The following is a 16,925-nucleotide window of genomic DNA, read 5'->3' as shown; positions in this document are numbered from 1 at the left end:
ATGTTTATTTACACAAACACAGCACAAAAGCATTTTTCATCAGACGTGACCTAGAAACTTTCAGCTAAAAACTAGTTTTGCTAGACAAGCATAAAGGGAAATAAGAATAAAGTTTACACCAAATACTTGTTACCATATTAACTTTGAAAGCTCAGACTTTCCACCCAGGTATGGCAAAGCAAAGACCTAAGATTCTCTTTCTGCTTTAATAATAAGTTATTCAAAATCCATGTTCATTAGGCCATTTCTTTCCCACCAGCTATGGGATTTATTCACTTTCTCTTATTCCCTTCCCTTTTACCTGACTTCCAGCTCACACAGGTACTCCTGTTCAGTTATTCATTAATCACCTGAAACTCCCTATTAAATAGTCCATTGTATAACAAAGGCCAATTACGTAAACTACCCTACTTTCTACTTCCTGCTTCTACTTAGTCTCTTTAGAGCCACAAATTTACTTGAGAGATTTTAAAATTCAAAAGGTTGTTTGTAAATTTTTTTTTCTTTAAAAGGCTAACACCTTATCTCTGATCCAACAGGGCACTGCAGCCATGACCACTGTAACTTCACAAGTATGTCAAAAAATCAGTGTGAGAAGACTAACGTGATCAGATGTGCCTGAAGGTATTTGGTGCCAAGTATGTTAGTGACTTCTACATAATAAAGGCTGCTTTAAGACTTGCAAAAAACTTCAAAATCATTTCACTTAAGCACGAAACAGCCAGCCTTCACAGAGCAGTGACTCACAGTTACGTCTCACATTGCTACTACTCAGCTTCCAGGCTACTGTCACACTAGCTCTATTTGAAACAAACAAACAAAAAATAACTAAAAAAATCTAACAAACAGAAAGACCACACTGAACGAACATCACTATTTTCTGTATCCCAAGTGCAATTTAGAGGTACCCAGCAGTAACAGTGCAAAAAATGCAATTAAGTTGTAGATGTAATTTTACTTTTATACATACAGAGAAGTAACCCCTAATGGATTGCAAAGTTGAATAAAAAAAAAAGGGGAAAAAAACCCAACAACTTTCTAAATAAAATATAGAACAAAAGACTCACAAAATACCGGGTAACCTTTTACTCAAGAATACTTTGTTTCATATGTCAGAGTTGCTAACAGTTGCTCTTCCCACTACAGAAATACACATTCTCTCTCCACTTCTTCAGTTAACTCAGAATAGGTGAACAGCAGTTCTACTACACCTGGCACAGACAAGAAAGGAGAAGGCAGAGTAAAAAAATCCATTAAAATTACCTCAGATTCAAGAGAAAGGAAAGAAAAATGCTTGCAGAGTTACAGCCCTGAGGCGTCAAAATACAAACACGGTAATATAAATAAATACGATGTGTTTAACTCACATGGTTAAGGGCACCTGTTTACAGAACACAGACTGTAGCTGCCAATGCATTATAATCCAAAGAGTCTCAAGCTACTGCAATTACTCTGCAGACCACAGAGCCATTGCAAATGGCAATCAGCTTCATGCATCTTTTAAAAAAGCATCATAAACTCATGTAATGGTCTGCGAAGGTAACTCATGGGTTACAGCTGCCTACTCACCAAAAAATTTCAGTGTTTTTTTATTTTAGCACAACAGGCCCCTCAGGCCCATCCTGAGATCCACACAGACTCATATTCAGTATCACAGGTCAGTGTTAGGTCAAAGTTTTGGCCGACTCAGACTCAATTTACATTTATGAAGAACCACAACAGAAGTTTCTCTGGGATAATGCACATAACACTGCCCAGTCTATGCTTCTCTTAGTAAAAGCCTTTTCATTTTACATTCAAACTTAATAGTACTCCTTAGACCCTCACCTAGCAACTTCTACTTAAACATAAAACTAAAACATCCATGGTAAACAAATAAACCGAACAACTGAAGGGAACCTTCTAAAGGAGAAACATCATTGCAGCTACCCAAACCCCTGAATTCCTGTTCTCAGGAAATTCCAAATTTTTCTTTTATGAAAGACACAAAAAAAGGACTTTGAAATTTGGTAAATTTCTGAGACTTTGTGTACAGACAAAATAAATAAAATGTTGGTTAAACTCTTTCCAGACATGGCAGCTCAATCAGAAGGGAAGATGGCCAACTAACAGAAAGCAGAAATGAACAATTACAGCTTCTGAGGAGTTCAGAAGTCCCAGCTCCAAGGTATTACACCTTACAGTCTAGTCAGAAGACATCAAATCCTTAGTTTCAGGGTTTATCAGCTAGGAGGTACAATCCAGGTTCAAGAAAGCTTTCACATTAGCAAACAGTAAATTCTGAATTTACAGCTACCCTGTTCTCTATCAGAATACTATTTCAGACAAAAAAAATGCAACAAGTTCTACCTGGATGATGAAAGATAAGAAAAATTAGACTTCCCAAACTCACTGGAGTTTGCTGTTACTTTCATTACTTCTGCATAGATGGCCTTCAAACATTCTGTTGAGCAATATAAAAGCTCTGAGACACAAGAGCTACTGGTTTGTTTATATACAAACAAGTGTTGAGCTTTCCCAAACAGGGGTTTCTTCCTTGCTATCTATTCTTTCCAACATATGGCAGACTATTTTCATGGTATGTTCTCTGAGATCACAGATGACAAACATACTGGAAAATATCCCATGCTTGCTGGGATCAGGGGAAGTTACTGAGGACAATTATCTCCAGGTCCACTTAGGGACCCTCACCAAATACACACGCCAGAATAATAAATATACAGTTTGGAGACACATAGAACACACGACGTTCAGTTCTACTCCTCAGATGAGGATAAGAGGAAACAGTTGTCAAGACATGTAAGTCTGAGATACACTAACTAAAATGGAATTTGAACTAGGAAAAAAAAACTTTTCAAAGTCAGTTCAGGTCATCTGTAGGACTGGACAAGGTAAATTGAGTTATCAGCTGGTATAAATTTTATATGAGCTGCTTTTCATGTTGAATAGCACAATTAGCAAAGAGTCTACCTACATCTAGCATTTACACAGCAGTGTCATGGAGGGAAAATGTACCTGCATGCTCACTGTATGTAGTTAATTCTGAGAAAGACTCATGTTCTATACATACATAAACTCAGATTTCTTTTCTTAGAGGCACTAAAAGTGGCAAAGAGAAACACCAAGGGAAAAACAGCAGGAAAAGAAACAGGACAAAATGATACCCTAGTGTTCAACTACCTTCCCAGCACAAGCAACTCTTGTGAATCACTACTTTTTATCTTGGAGAGATTCATTTCAGTTTTACTGACCCTTCAAGTCAGTATCACCACATCTCATTTTAACCTTGCACAAAACCTTGCAATTTGGAACTGGAGATGGTATGTCCTCCAACATATCTTCACTTTTAGCTGTTTGAGGACTAAACCCAAGGAAGTAGTCCAAAGCCTGAACTGCTGCTGAAGACAAAGTATTTCTTCAGTCCAGGAAAGCACATTGCTGTTCTCTCTCCTGAGCCCACAGCAGTATTTGTGAAGTCATCCAGATGAGAAAGTGGTCTTTCTGAGAGCTAATGGCCAGTTTACTCACCTGATTCACCATGCAGGTGAACAAATTTCAGAGACAGCATGGGAAAGGGAAGGAATGTGCTTGGGACAGACAGCAACATGTAACAGCATCTCATTCAGTGACAACCCACACTTCCATAGATAAACTGCATGCAAATCCTGAACAGTTTTTATAACCTGAATAGTTTCAGTTAGAACTTAGTCTTCGGGACAAAGAACACTATCAGGATACGTGTACTAAAGCCATTCATGACTAAAATCTGCTCAGAAAATACAAAAAGCATAAAGCTTAAGGTATCACGCACTATTCATCATTACCTTCAGCTCCCCGTTTTGGACTTCAGCAATGACTACCCTGATTATCATGAATTGGAAGTTATATTATTTAAATATGACAAGACAGCAATAGCATCCCTTTTCAATTCTCTGAAGCAACAGCAAGTTCTTTCAGAGGCACCTACTAGCCTATTATTAGCCAACACAAAGCACAGAGAGAACATAATAATATAAAATCATCATCTGTCACCCATTTAAAACCTACTGCAAAAGACAAGCAGAGACAATTTATCTTGAAATACAGGCTGTAGAAAGTTGTATTTCATAACGGACTGAATCACAATTGTGACAGAAATGTCACCTTTTTAGTCAAGGAGTTCCTCCCTGAAGTAGTAGTTTTGTGATCACAGAAAAACAGCTGGGGAGAACAGAAAGTAAAGGATTAACAGCATACACTGTCCAGGTGCTCTGCAGCAGGTGAAAAGTTATTAGGAACTTTGGTCTGCCACAGTTTTCATGTCAGAAATGACTGCTTCCTTCCCCCTGTACCCTATCTCCAATGTGAGAATTGGTCACAAGAAACTTTACAACTTTAATCTGCTTCACAGATACGACTGCTCATGAAACAAACACTGCCTGAAAGTATTTTGATTTTAATGAAGAGTACTAGTGGAGTGAAAAGCATAGGGCTTTTTATTCCCCCAAAAGACAGCAACCATCTTAATACCTTTACGTAGTCTCTCTACAACTACTAATATTACTGTGAGTTTTTGAAAGCACTTACCTAAAGAATTTCTACAACACATCTTAAAACTGCTCCCAAATTCAAATAAGTGAAGTACAAAATATAAGCAGAACATATAGAGAAAGGGTAACAAAACTACTTGGTTTATTATAAATAACGTTTTAGCATAGAATTTAAATTCATTCTGTTGACCCAAAAGCCTAATTTTAAGAATTCCAAATGCATCTATTACCAGCACTCTTCTACAACAGAAACACTGCATCCTCTTGGATTAAACGGAGATACCAGCTGACAGCACTAGGAGAGGACAAGGAACAGTATGGAACATTGTCTCCTAACACCTGCACATGATTCTGTTGTTCCTGTCCTTCCTAGCTGAAGGTGAAACTGCTGATTGGAACTGCTGATTGCAGAAACAGAAACTGTCTGATATTGTTGCATGTAAGAAACCTCTTCTTCATGATAACACAACTACAAGCAGTAATCTCAGGCAAATCAAAGTCAGTAACTGAGCTACTGGGAAATAAAATTAAGCATTAAGTTTACGGATTCTTTAGATATGAAAACTCTTAAAAGTTAGTAATTTATTTAGGAACATCATCGTTCTACAAGGAACAACTAATACACTTTTGCATGGGGTAGGAGTCAGCAAGAGTGATGCCATAGATGCTTGATTTAACGCTTAGTGTGTTTTATAAAGCATTTGTACAACAAATCTGACACCGGACTTTTTCAGTCAAAAAATTCAATTACATTATTTTTAGATTATTTTTAGATTATCCCTTAGAAATAATGAACTCCAAAAAAAAAAAAAAAAAAAAAAAAAGTAAAAAATGAAGTATTTTTTTCCAGCATGCTGTTACAAGAAGCTTCACAACGTAATAGCAGGCAAACTGGTCTTGGAAGAATGAACACAAAATTCAAGAAAGTCCACAAACTTTTCCAAGTTCCCAATAACAAACAGAAATGCTGGTCACTACTAGAACTTCTCTTCTGCAGCCAGCCAGCATTTGTTCCACCTCAGCTAGATCCTTATACAGACTTCTGTGACTCTCTGATTCAGCTTCAGTAGCCTTGGACAGACTAAACAAATAAAGCACCTTGAAGTCTAGTGAGAACCAACTAAAAAGTCTTTCTGCCAGCCTAAGTAAACATATTTATAACAATGTGGGAAAAATGCAAACAACAGAAAACAATTACAGAAGACAAGAAAAAGGAAAACCTATTGCAACATTTATTGAAGACAGGCTGGAATGTCCAAAATTACTTTAATTCTCAAGGTAAAAGTAGACTGCTCTCACCATAGGTATCCCATATGAACTGATCCATTTTCATCTTCAGGGAACCAAAAAGATCTGTTCTTTTCTTTCCAGTGCAGGTTATTGTAATTTATATCAACCTGAACGTAAGCATAGTAACAGCACAGAAGCTGCAGCTGACAGTAAGCCTCAAACAAGACAAGTTGACATAGTCAAATTATGCATGTGCTTTAACAACCCAGAGATTCTCACTTTCTAATATACATTAAATATATGTATTTCATTTTACTAACTCTAATAGCTATCAACTTACTACCTTTAAGAAAATCTCATACTTCACAACGCTACAGTACTGCACAAAGCCAGATTTAAACATAAAACCAAATTCAGCTTCTCTGGCAGCATTCTTTGGCAAGTCCCAAATCAACTTCTTTTGGCAAGGAACTGTGTGGTTTTAGCCCAAATTGAAAATAAAATGTTCAGGGTTAGGGTGTCTTGCTTGAATAACTCTTCAATAATAGTTTCAATCTTTTTCCTTCTCAATGGACTTATCAGACAAGAGAGACAAAAAACCTCCACAATTCTGGAATAGAAGAATGATGGTTAAGCTGAGAACACATTCAATTATTTTTCTTCATGCTTAGATTCCAAGACAACAAGCAATCCTGAAACACAAAACTGAATTTTGGTTCAGACAGCAACATGATTCAATAAAATTCATAATTATTAGCAAATTACTAAAAGACAAACCATCTACTGTCTATCATACATTGATTTTCACTGCTTCTACAGATCAACTTGTTTTAAAACATTTGGTTAAACACATGACCCAGCTTCACTTGACATGAATGCATTCAGAGAAGGCTATTTTTTATGTATTATACAGACAAACAATGTATTTAATAACCAAAAGCAACAGTTTCATTTTTCAGATATCTCTAAAATGGATAACAAAGAAATTTCAGATCCAGTAAAAGAAATAGCTGGAAAAAACATTTTGAGGACATTATAAAGACAAAATAATTTTAGGAGACATTCATCCCTTTTACCAGTCATCAGTCAGAAATCACAGAATCATATCCCATGATATCCTGTACCCATAACCTCAGGTGGAAGGGAATCACAAGGATCATCAAGCCCAGCTTCTGGCCCTGCACAGGACACCCCCAACAATCTCACTATGTGCCCAAGACATTTCCAGAATCTCACTCCCCCCTACATCCAGTGTTGCCCCAACCCAACTGCAGAATCTGGCACTTGCCCTTGTTAAACCTCATGCAGTTAATGAAACCCAATCCCCTGATTTGTCAAGGTCTCTCTGCTGGGCTTCTATGACTTCCAGGGAGTCAACAGCTCCTCTCAAGTTGGAAACTCAATAATAACACTAAAAAGATAAAAACAAGATGCCCAAAACTTCCCTTTTTTTTAGCATTTACTTTAGTAAATGCTAAAAAATTATTCAAGTAAAACACTGCTATAGAAATACTCTGAATTTTCTCATGTGTCAAAGGAAAAATATTCAAACTTCAAGTCATGTGCAATTTAAATAAACTGGATTCCTCTCCACATTAGACTAGGTCTTTTTCAACCTACACCTAGCTAGCTCTTTCCTGCAGATCTGACTTTTCAAGTAAGCCACCACCTTCTCAACCCAGAAACTTGCAGGACATCTAATAATACATCCTAACCTATGAAACTTTTGAAAATTAAGACGAAAAAGGCAAGTCAGACTGCAGGGGTGTTTATTACTGGAATACTACAAGGCAAAGACTTTGATGTTTGACTCCAGTCCCTCCTGATTTCCTCTTTTCATGCAAATGAAATCATTAGTCATTTTACTGGAACATAAATTGTACTCTAGTTATAAATAGAAGGTAAGTTAGTGGGGGAAATCTCTGAAACGTTCTGACAGTCAAACACAGAAATACTTTAGGAAAGCACGCATACATATTCTACAAAGCGCAGTATTCTTGACAAGCAACTTGTCAGGTATTTGATTAACCTGCCACTGCATTTAGGAATAAGAAACACATAGCAACTGCTGTCAGGTGCTGAAAGCACTAAAGCCAAATGTTATTGCCCACGTTTTCAAGCATGTACACAGGCGAATGTTACACAGGCAAATCTCTCATTAAAATGAAGATAATAAACCTAAATTTGCTAAGGAGGAAGCAACTAGCACACACATACTGCTGAACCCTTATGAAGCCTCTGATTAAATCAACATTTAAGAGTCTGACTGATCACTTAGAAATGACAAGACAAACTCAGAAGCCCAACTTTCCTCATGATTAAGTGTATACACAAGCAGATAATGACTTCAAATATTTGTATGACTCTTGCAAAGCCACCTTCCATCAGGGTCCAATCTCTATTCTGCATATTGGTGCAAAATTAAGACGTAATTAATTAGTTTGTTCAATAACCTTTGATTTCAACAAACAGATTTCTACTCTATCTCCTAAAGGCACTTAATGTAAAATCTCGTATTTATATGAAATAAATGTTTAATTAGAATTTAGTGTCTCCTAGTGCTGGGCTGAGCCTGGGTGGCAGCTGAGTCCCACATAACTGTTGCCCCAGTCACTTTGGCATGGGGGGAGAGAATGGGAAGACCTAAGTGAAAAAAACAAAAGTAAGTGATGCTAAACGCTTAGTACCTCCCACAAGCAGACTGATGCCCAGGCAGTCCCCAAGCTATGACCATCTACCCTGCTCTCTCTACTCTCTTTTTATTGCTGACCATAGCACTGCACAGCCGGGGGTATCCCTCTGGTTAGCTGGGGTCTGCCATCCTGGCTGTCCCCCCTCCCAGCCTCTTGCACACCCTACTGAGGGGGTGGCAGAGTGACAAACAGAGATGGCCTTGATGCTGTGCAAACACTGCTCAGCAACAGAAAACACAGGGTGCGTGTTATCACCACTGTTCTGTTATCAACATTGTTTTGGCCAAAAATAAAAAACATGGCACCATACTGGCTGCTATGACGAAAATCAACTCTACCCCAGACAGGTCCGATACATTTCTCTTAAAAACAGTAGGAAAAACTGAATCTGGTATGTCTTTCTAATACAGACAAAGCAGGTCCCTTATTGGCTAAATAAGAGATAGAGGTTTCACTAACTTTGACTAACTAGGCCACACTGATTAAAATATAATTCCCTCCTCCAGTCTTATAAATACAGTGTATCTGCCCCCAAATAAAACATCTACCCTCCTCTCTTCTACCTTTTCTTTTACAGCAGTCACAATTAAAAACACTGTAAAAGAAATAATACAGGTAAAATGCTGTATTATTTCAAACTGGGGAGATGCACAATGCTTAATTTTGAGTAATCTGCATCTGGTCGTTAATATGGATGGCATTCTAGAGTCATATTTTGGGTCTTCAAAAAACAGGGTACATAAGGGAGAGAGATTCCTCTTTTCTTTGTCAAATCTCACCCATCCTTCTTTCAGATTTTTTCAGAACAAGCTTCTAGTTTGTCACTTGTTTCACTTGTCCAGGTGCAAACAATTTTCAAGAAACAGAGTATTCCATAATAATGCCATGTCAACATCTTTGTTGTGAGATTAAATAAAAGTCCACCCACTGCACTCTTCTCACATTAAAAGGAACAAGTTCCTCCATTTAGTATTTAACATATACTAACTCCAAACTGAAAGTCTCAGCCATAGAAGCTGCTAAAGCAGGAATTCCATTTAAATACCCAGCTCAGGCAAAGTTGTTGCAGTTAGCCCTTCCTGAGCGATCAGTACAGACAGAACATCCACCTGACATTCACCTCAAGCTACACAATGAGTATCATATACCTGCCTGGGTCACTGTGCACTGCAGAAGACAGAACACTGAAATTACAACACAACATGTACAGAATGCTTCTCTCGTGGTAGAAACTGCCCAGTGTGGAAGCACCACGGTAAAACCAAGTGTCTATTGAAATAAAACAAATGAAAGTGCAATGTGCTGTGCTATACAAGAATGACAAGCTAATACAAACCTTTTTCTAAAACCATGTACAAAAGACAGCCTAGCAGCTAAGGACTCCAAATAACATAATTACATGATGCTATCTAGTAAGACCATAAAGGCAGATGACTAGAAAGCATAGAGCAAAAAGCAGCTCACAAGCGCTTAAAAGAGTATCAGCAAGAGAAAGATATGCAAAAAGCCTGACAGCTAATTTCCTAGTGTGATGAATAAATCATGTAACATCCACAAATAAAAAAAGAGCTTTGAATGTAACACCTTTCCCATTACAAAGATCTACTAGCTTATAGGGTGTATTATCTCAATGGTTCATCACAAACAGGGAAGGAAAAAGGGAAAAAAAAAAAAAAAGGGTGAAATGCAGTAGTTTAGTATATGTTGTACTGGGAGAGATGGGAAAGACTTGGAATGCACAACGCCGGTTCACACAGACTAGCAGCTTAGCCATAGTACCACACACCTTTGTGCTCCTATTCATCCAGGCTTACATGCAGTGCACCTGGAGGAAGAGAGCAGTTGAGAACTGTGCAATCTCATAATTTTTATGTCTGAAAAGCACATGAGAAATCCTTCCGCAGTAAGATTTTATCAATAATTCTGAGAGAAAGCAAGTTACGAAATTTATCTAAGACCTCTTTGCAAGCTAGAAAAAAAACTAGTTAAAAGTGGCACATGGCTAGTTATTTTCTTCTTTTACTAAAAGTTATGAAAAAACCGACTGAGAATGTTGTCTGTGCAGCGGAACTCAAGCCACACATTTCTTCCAGACTAGCTTCCCCTCTTTCCAGTAATGCAACACAGGGATGAGTATGTGCTGTAGAAATTATTTGACCTGTAAGAAAGTAATTCTTAAATATACTGTCTGCAACACTTAGTCTGGTCATTTTGTACCCTTGCAAAAAAGTCCCACTACATGGACCTTGACTAACTGAAATAAGTGCTGTAATACTTTGTCCACATTAGGATCAAAGAACACCCGAAAAAATACCACTACTTCTTTAATACAAAGTATTATTTCCAGTGTCATGATTATTTCCCTTCTAGCAGTAAAGAGCAAAACTTTCTTATATATACTTCATGCAAAATTTTTAATAAAAGCAGCTTCCTATAGGGAGAGGAGGAAGAGTTATGGTGTGTTTTTATGAGCACTCAAAGCTTTGTTTAAGAGCACTTAAAAAAGTGGAAATCACTACTAAAAACGCTCTGACAATGTTTTTGTCTTTGCCCTACTCTAGACAGCTTGCCATAAAAAAGGGACTTTGCCACACTCAAACTTATCCATAGAAAAACAATATAGATTACAGATCAACCATGCTATGAGAGCAGGGATAACCACACCAACTGCATGCAAATGATTCAAAATCAGCATATCCTCCAAAGAGCCCAAAAGCAGGATTTATTCAGCAGCATGGTAAAGAGGCACTTCACTCATCTTGTAGCAAAGAGAATTGGGGTACTCCTCCTCTCACACCTCCTATCTTCTCCTAGTAATTTATCTACGTAATTTCTCCTGTAATTTATCTATGGACATGAGATAAAAAAATTAAAAAGACCAAAAAGGTAGGCAACTATGAAAGAAAGAATTTTTCACCACAGACATTACACACTTTGTTGTTATTAGGCCCTGAACATTTGAGAAAAAGCATGTCTTTGTCCAGGTTTCAACACATTCATACATCACTCTTCAACTGCAATGCGAATGAATTCCCAGTAGATTCCTCTTCAACTTACACTTGTTTGCCTCAGAAATTTTCCACCAAAACTTGGGCGCTTCTAAGTTGACATTCAGCCTCTTGCTAAAACTTTTTTTAATGAGAGGAAAAAAATACTAAAAAGGATACAAAGAAGACTTTTCAAAATCTGTTAAGGCAAATCCCCTCAGACTTCTGCATCATACTATCAGTTTCAGTAAGTCAAATCTTAAGAGCAGGAAAAACACCACCCACATTTCAAATGTTTTCAAAATTCCTATGTCACCTTTCACAGAAGTACCTTTAGGACTAAAATATAACATTCAGAAACCAAGTCAGACACTCATATTTGTAAGAATAATAAAGAAACTACATTTTAGTACTAATCTGATCAATACAGAATACCCCATCTGAAGCAGGCACACTAGTTCCCTAGTAGCTTATTTCAATACAATGAAAAATATCATAAGCTGGAAACCTTCATGTGACCTCTGTGGACACAAAGCTATGCTGCAAAACCAAATCTTCAGTAATTAATGAAATTTTTGAAGGCCAAACATGAGCAACAAAGATCCAAGATAATTTCTGTACCCAATAATGTGATTTAACACTACCTCACTTCCACAAATGACATCTAAGTCTTCAGCTAAGAAAGGGTAAAAAATCCAAGAAATACTTACCATTGTGGTAGACTGCAGTAGCCAGATATTTTTCAGCATATTTTACATGAGTATTCTTTCAGCAAGTAAGGAATTAGTTACAGATCAAATAAATATTTTATCTTAGTGTGCCAGGTCTCTCTAGCTGCTTCAATTTGTTTAGCTGTGGCAATTGCATAGACGATAAAAGCAGGTGAGTGCACTGCTGTATTTGAATAGATTCCCAACAAGTACCAAGAGAAAATTTCAAAAACGTGGGGAAAAAAACCCCAAACCCACAAGCAAAAGAAACACTACAAGGATGAAATTCAATGGAGCAACAGTTACACAGCAGGGCCACCTCACAACCTCTCAATTTTTATGGGATTGAATTACAGGATGTCTGGAGGACCTGTAATGAACTGCCTACCATGTACTCATCCCTTAGCTATCATTTTTAAGTAAGTTAGAATATAACTTCTAATATTCATCACTCCCTTCTGTTGCTTCAGTAGTTCTACACTGTAACTCCCTTTTCCTGTGGCTTTGACCTATCCTGTCACAATACTGGTTTTTTACCTAATACTGGTTTACTTCAGTGCATGCTTTTTATTCCTACAGCAACTGGCTATTGCTCTGCTTTAAATGGATGAACCTGACTCTCTTTTCCAGACACATTTCTAAAGGGTTTCCAAATACATGCAGGTAATTGTGATGGTTCCCTGAAAAACTTTAGTAATGTATTTTCTTCCAGTTTATTACCTGCTCCTCCAAGGACACTGCATCTGTCATGTTATGCAACCATGCAAATATTTCAGCACATATCCCTTATAACCTGTCTTGACTCTGGAACACAGAAATAGTCAGGTGTACACAGAAAGAAGATAGCGATGTAAGAAGAACTGTTGGTGGAAAACAGCAACCAGAACAGACACGTTATGTACAATTGAATTAGGCCAACCTGGTGGGGGACACAACATTAACAAACAAAAAGGCCATGTCCAAGAAGCATGTTCAAACGCATTTAATTGTGTTCACACATAAGGAATCGGATTGAGGGGCGGTGTGTTTGTTTTACATCTGCCAGAAATTCCCATGGCTGAATCCATACTGCAGCAGCAACCAGACAACAAGTCAAGAGTCTTGCTGTGGTTGTTTATGACCATTGCACGACCCTGAAAGCAGGATTCACATGAATATCTAACAATCTCCTGGAAACACTGAACTCATCAATACATCACTAATGGATCTTCCTGAAAAACTGTTTCCTAATAGCAAAGACTCCTCCATGTACACTTAGAAATTATACAGGTAGCTCCATATATGTGAGGTATTTTGTATACGATTTACATGAAGTTAAACCATATTCACTAGTGTTTAATTTCATTTAAAAAATCACCTGAAAATCTGAAAGCTATGTCATCAATGCATTATCACTGACTTTTCTGAGAAAGCAGCTTTTTTTAGGGAAACATGTTCTTTGGCAAAAACAGAGTCCTTGATTGGCCAAAGAATGCTCTTTGGCCAATCCAGTCTACTTTTTGTATTTTTTTCTTACATTAAACATTAAACTGCTCTATCCTGTTGGAATAAACAGGAAGGATGTTCTCAGCTTTAAATTTACAGGCTTTCAATTGAGCTTGCATCTCAAAAACCTGCCTTTGCCTGTCCCTTAGACTTTGTATAGTTTCACAACTACACTTTACAGACCCTATATTCCTCTCCTCTGCTTGCTCTCTTGAGAAAGTCTCACTCAAATGTTACGGTAAATCAGTTCTACTGGAAGTAAAGACTTTGTAAAAAACATTTCCATATGTGTAAAGTAAGTTAGTTCTGCTTACTTAACATTAGAACAACAGAGAACAAAAAATAACTCATCTTGGAAAACGAGCCTATAGTTTTACTTCCAGTTTTGGAAGGAAAACACATGACAAGTGCTTTGAATAGTGTAGCCTGTACATAGGGGCACAAGCAGACCCAGAACCAAAGCCCAAATCCCCATGCTTCTTGTCTAACAAAGCTCACAAACAGGATGTGCTACAGTCCCAGCATCTAAGCCCCCTGTCCTAGAGATGACATTTTCATTCTTTTTGTCCGATGTCTCCACCGCAAAATCCCAAGGGAGTTATGGATATCCATGCCACTGTAACCATTCAGTTCCTTCTTCTATACAAAGGAATATTAGGTCAATGTATGTCACTGCTGTACTCAGCAAAGTCAGATAATTCATAACTTTGATGCCCACCATTGCAAAGCTAGACTTTTAGACCCGATGTTAACTATTGCCTTTTGATACGCCACGAAGACTTGTGCCACATACTCCTCCTAGGCAGACACAACGCTCCCTACCATGAAATCTTTACAGCATAATGCCCACAGATTCAGCAAATTTAACACACAGGCCTGGTTAAAAAACAAAGAGCTGTAAGATCACCCAGTTTATACCACCTTCCCAAGGTAAGGCATCCCAAGGCAATCCTGACAGCAATTGCTCTTGCCACTCCTAGTTTACTTTCCCCCAACTACTCAGGCGTGTAGAAAGAGAAATGCTCATATGCACAAGCCTTCAATTTCACAGGTAGAAGAAGAGATCACTGTCTACTGAGGTTATCAGGATGCCACGGCAAGGTCCACCTGAAAAAATGGGACTACAAGAATATGCCCTGAAACACACAGCCTGAGAGAGAAAAGAAATGGTATTGTAGCAGGTATACACACAGATCACAGAGTCACAGAATAAGCTGGGTTGGAAGGGACCCACAAGGATCGAGTCCAGCTCCTGGCCCTACACAGCACCATTCCCAAGAGTCACACCATGCACCCAAGAGTACTGTCCAAACACTGCTTGAACTCAGTCAGGCTTGGTGCTGTGACGTGTTAAAAAAGCAAATTTTAATCAAGAAAGCCACTCTTTATTCACTATCAACCAGTAAATTTTAGATGCAATGCCCTATCAAAGAACATATAACTTATCAGCTTCCCTCCCCCATTACTTTGTCTTCCTGAACATGGAGAGTTTCAAGAGACTTCCATTCAAATCAACGAACCGGATTAATTTACTCGTCACGCAAAAAAGAAAATCACGTTGCTTAATCAAATCCATACTATATTTCATATCTAAAACAAAGATGTATTACACTTCGTTATACACCACGTCAAATTAAACTGCTTCCCTGACAGAACTGACATTCTGCAGTGTGTGTGCTTTCTATATTAATTGCCTCTTTCAAACGAAAAAAAAATCCAACACACCGGTGGAAGTACACGCTCCCCAAATGACTTAGTCACAGTATCATGGTAAACTTTTAGGCTACTAAATCAGTAAAAACACAGAATTCTTTAATAATGCCATTTCTTCATTTTGACACACTTCTCATTACTCACGGCCCATTTTTGTCATATAACCCTCCCCCCAATTTTATGGTATTTTTCACATGCATTACTCTGCAAAGTCTTAGTAGAAAAGGGCTGCTCAGCATCCTAGAGCACCGGAGGACCTCGTAAGTACCAGAGTCCTGTCTGACAAAACCCACAGGAGTAGAGGGATCTCCCATATTAGAGCTATGGGTAACCTGAACGAGGATGAATGTGCCAGGTTCACCCAGGCCTTCATGCCCAACGCTGGCCTAAAGCCCCGGCTCCCATATCCAGGTCCCTATCTTGCCCCAGGCTCTCTATATTCCCTCCCATATGTATTTATATGACAGCTCCTCTGCGAACCCCGCAACCGAAGGGCAGCGCTACAAACTCTGCCGGGTTCCCCCTCCCCAAAATCCGTGCACCTTTTCCCTACCTCCTCCAAAACACCGAGCTTATTACAGCCACATCACGTCCCCCGTCCCCTCCGTCCCCAAGCCCGCAGCCACACTCACCTGCAGCGCCCTTGACCCCATCCCACCATCAGGCTCCTCTTCCCCAAAGCACCCCCCAAAAACCGGTGTCCCCTCGGGCACCCCCTGTACAGCGTCCCCGGCCGCACCTCACGGTCCTTGAGGCCCAGCAGCAGCACCTCCTCCATGAGGGTGAGCCGCGTTTCCTTAGAATCGCCCTTCTCGTCGTCGCCGGACTCGTCCCGGCGCCCTTCATCCTCGGGGCCTCCGCCGGCGCCCCGCTCCTTATCGGCGGCGGCGGCCGCGCTACGGGAGGCCTCGGTCCGGCGCTGCACCAGCCCGGAGCTGCGCTGGGTCAGGGAAGTCATGGCTGCGGGGACAGAGCGGGGCTCGGCGGCGGCTCGGGAGGGGACGGGCCGGGCTGGGAGCCGCTCCGCCCTACGCGCGCCGGCCGGGGCAGTCATGGGGAGCGGGCCGGTCCCGGGGCGGCCCGCGCTGGCGGCGGCGGCGGCGGCTCAATATGGCGGCGCGGGCTGATGTCAGCGGAGGATGTGGCAGCGCCGGGCGGGGCGGCGCCGGAAAGGGACCCGCGGCTGAGGGAGTGCGGCCGTGACCCGGGGCGGGCATTGCGCTGCCTTCGGGCATTGGCGTGCGCTTCCACAAGTGCCTCGTTTACACAGCCGCAAGTCCGCTTGGTTTCATACGATCATGAAAGTTGGAAGAGACCTTCAAGACAATCCAGTACAACCGTGTGCCCAGAACTGCCCCTGTATCCCTTAAGCCACATCACCCAGAGCCGGATCCAGACGGCACTTGACCTTCAGGGATAGTGACTCCAGCACGTCCCGGGACAGCCTGTTCCAATGACTGACCATTCGAGTTTAGCCACAAAACCGTGTCCGATTGCTGGCACAGCCCCTACCCAGCCCCTTTCCCTCCACATGGAAAGCGTTCAAGGCCGGGTGGATGTGGCGATAAGCAGCCTGGG

General features: G+C 40.0%; 1 protein-coding gene across 1 annotated transcript in view; it reads right to left on the bottom strand.

Moving 5' to 3' along the window:
* Positions 1-16,446, bottom strand: part of GOLPH3 (golgi phosphoprotein 3) — a 32,843-nt gene extending 16,397 nt beyond the window's left edge. The window contains exon 1 of the mRNA XM_010395138.4: positions 16,087-16,446. Within this exon, the coding sequence (XP_010393440.2) occupies positions 16,087-16,401 (315 nt within the window). The 5' untranslated portion in view covers positions 16,402-16,446. The remainder of the gene's footprint in view (positions 1-16,086) is intronic.
* Between the last annotated feature and the right edge of the window lie 479 nt (positions 16,447-16,925).

Source organism: Corvus cornix, chromosome Z, assembly GCF_000738735.6.
Source record: "Corvus cornix cornix isolate S_Up_H32 chromosome Z, ASM73873v5, whole genome shotgun sequence".
NCBI classification, from domain to species: domain Eukaryota; kingdom Metazoa; phylum Chordata; class Aves; order Passeriformes; family Corvidae; genus Corvus; species Corvus cornix.
This window is presented reverse-complemented; position numbering and strand designations above follow the sequence as displayed.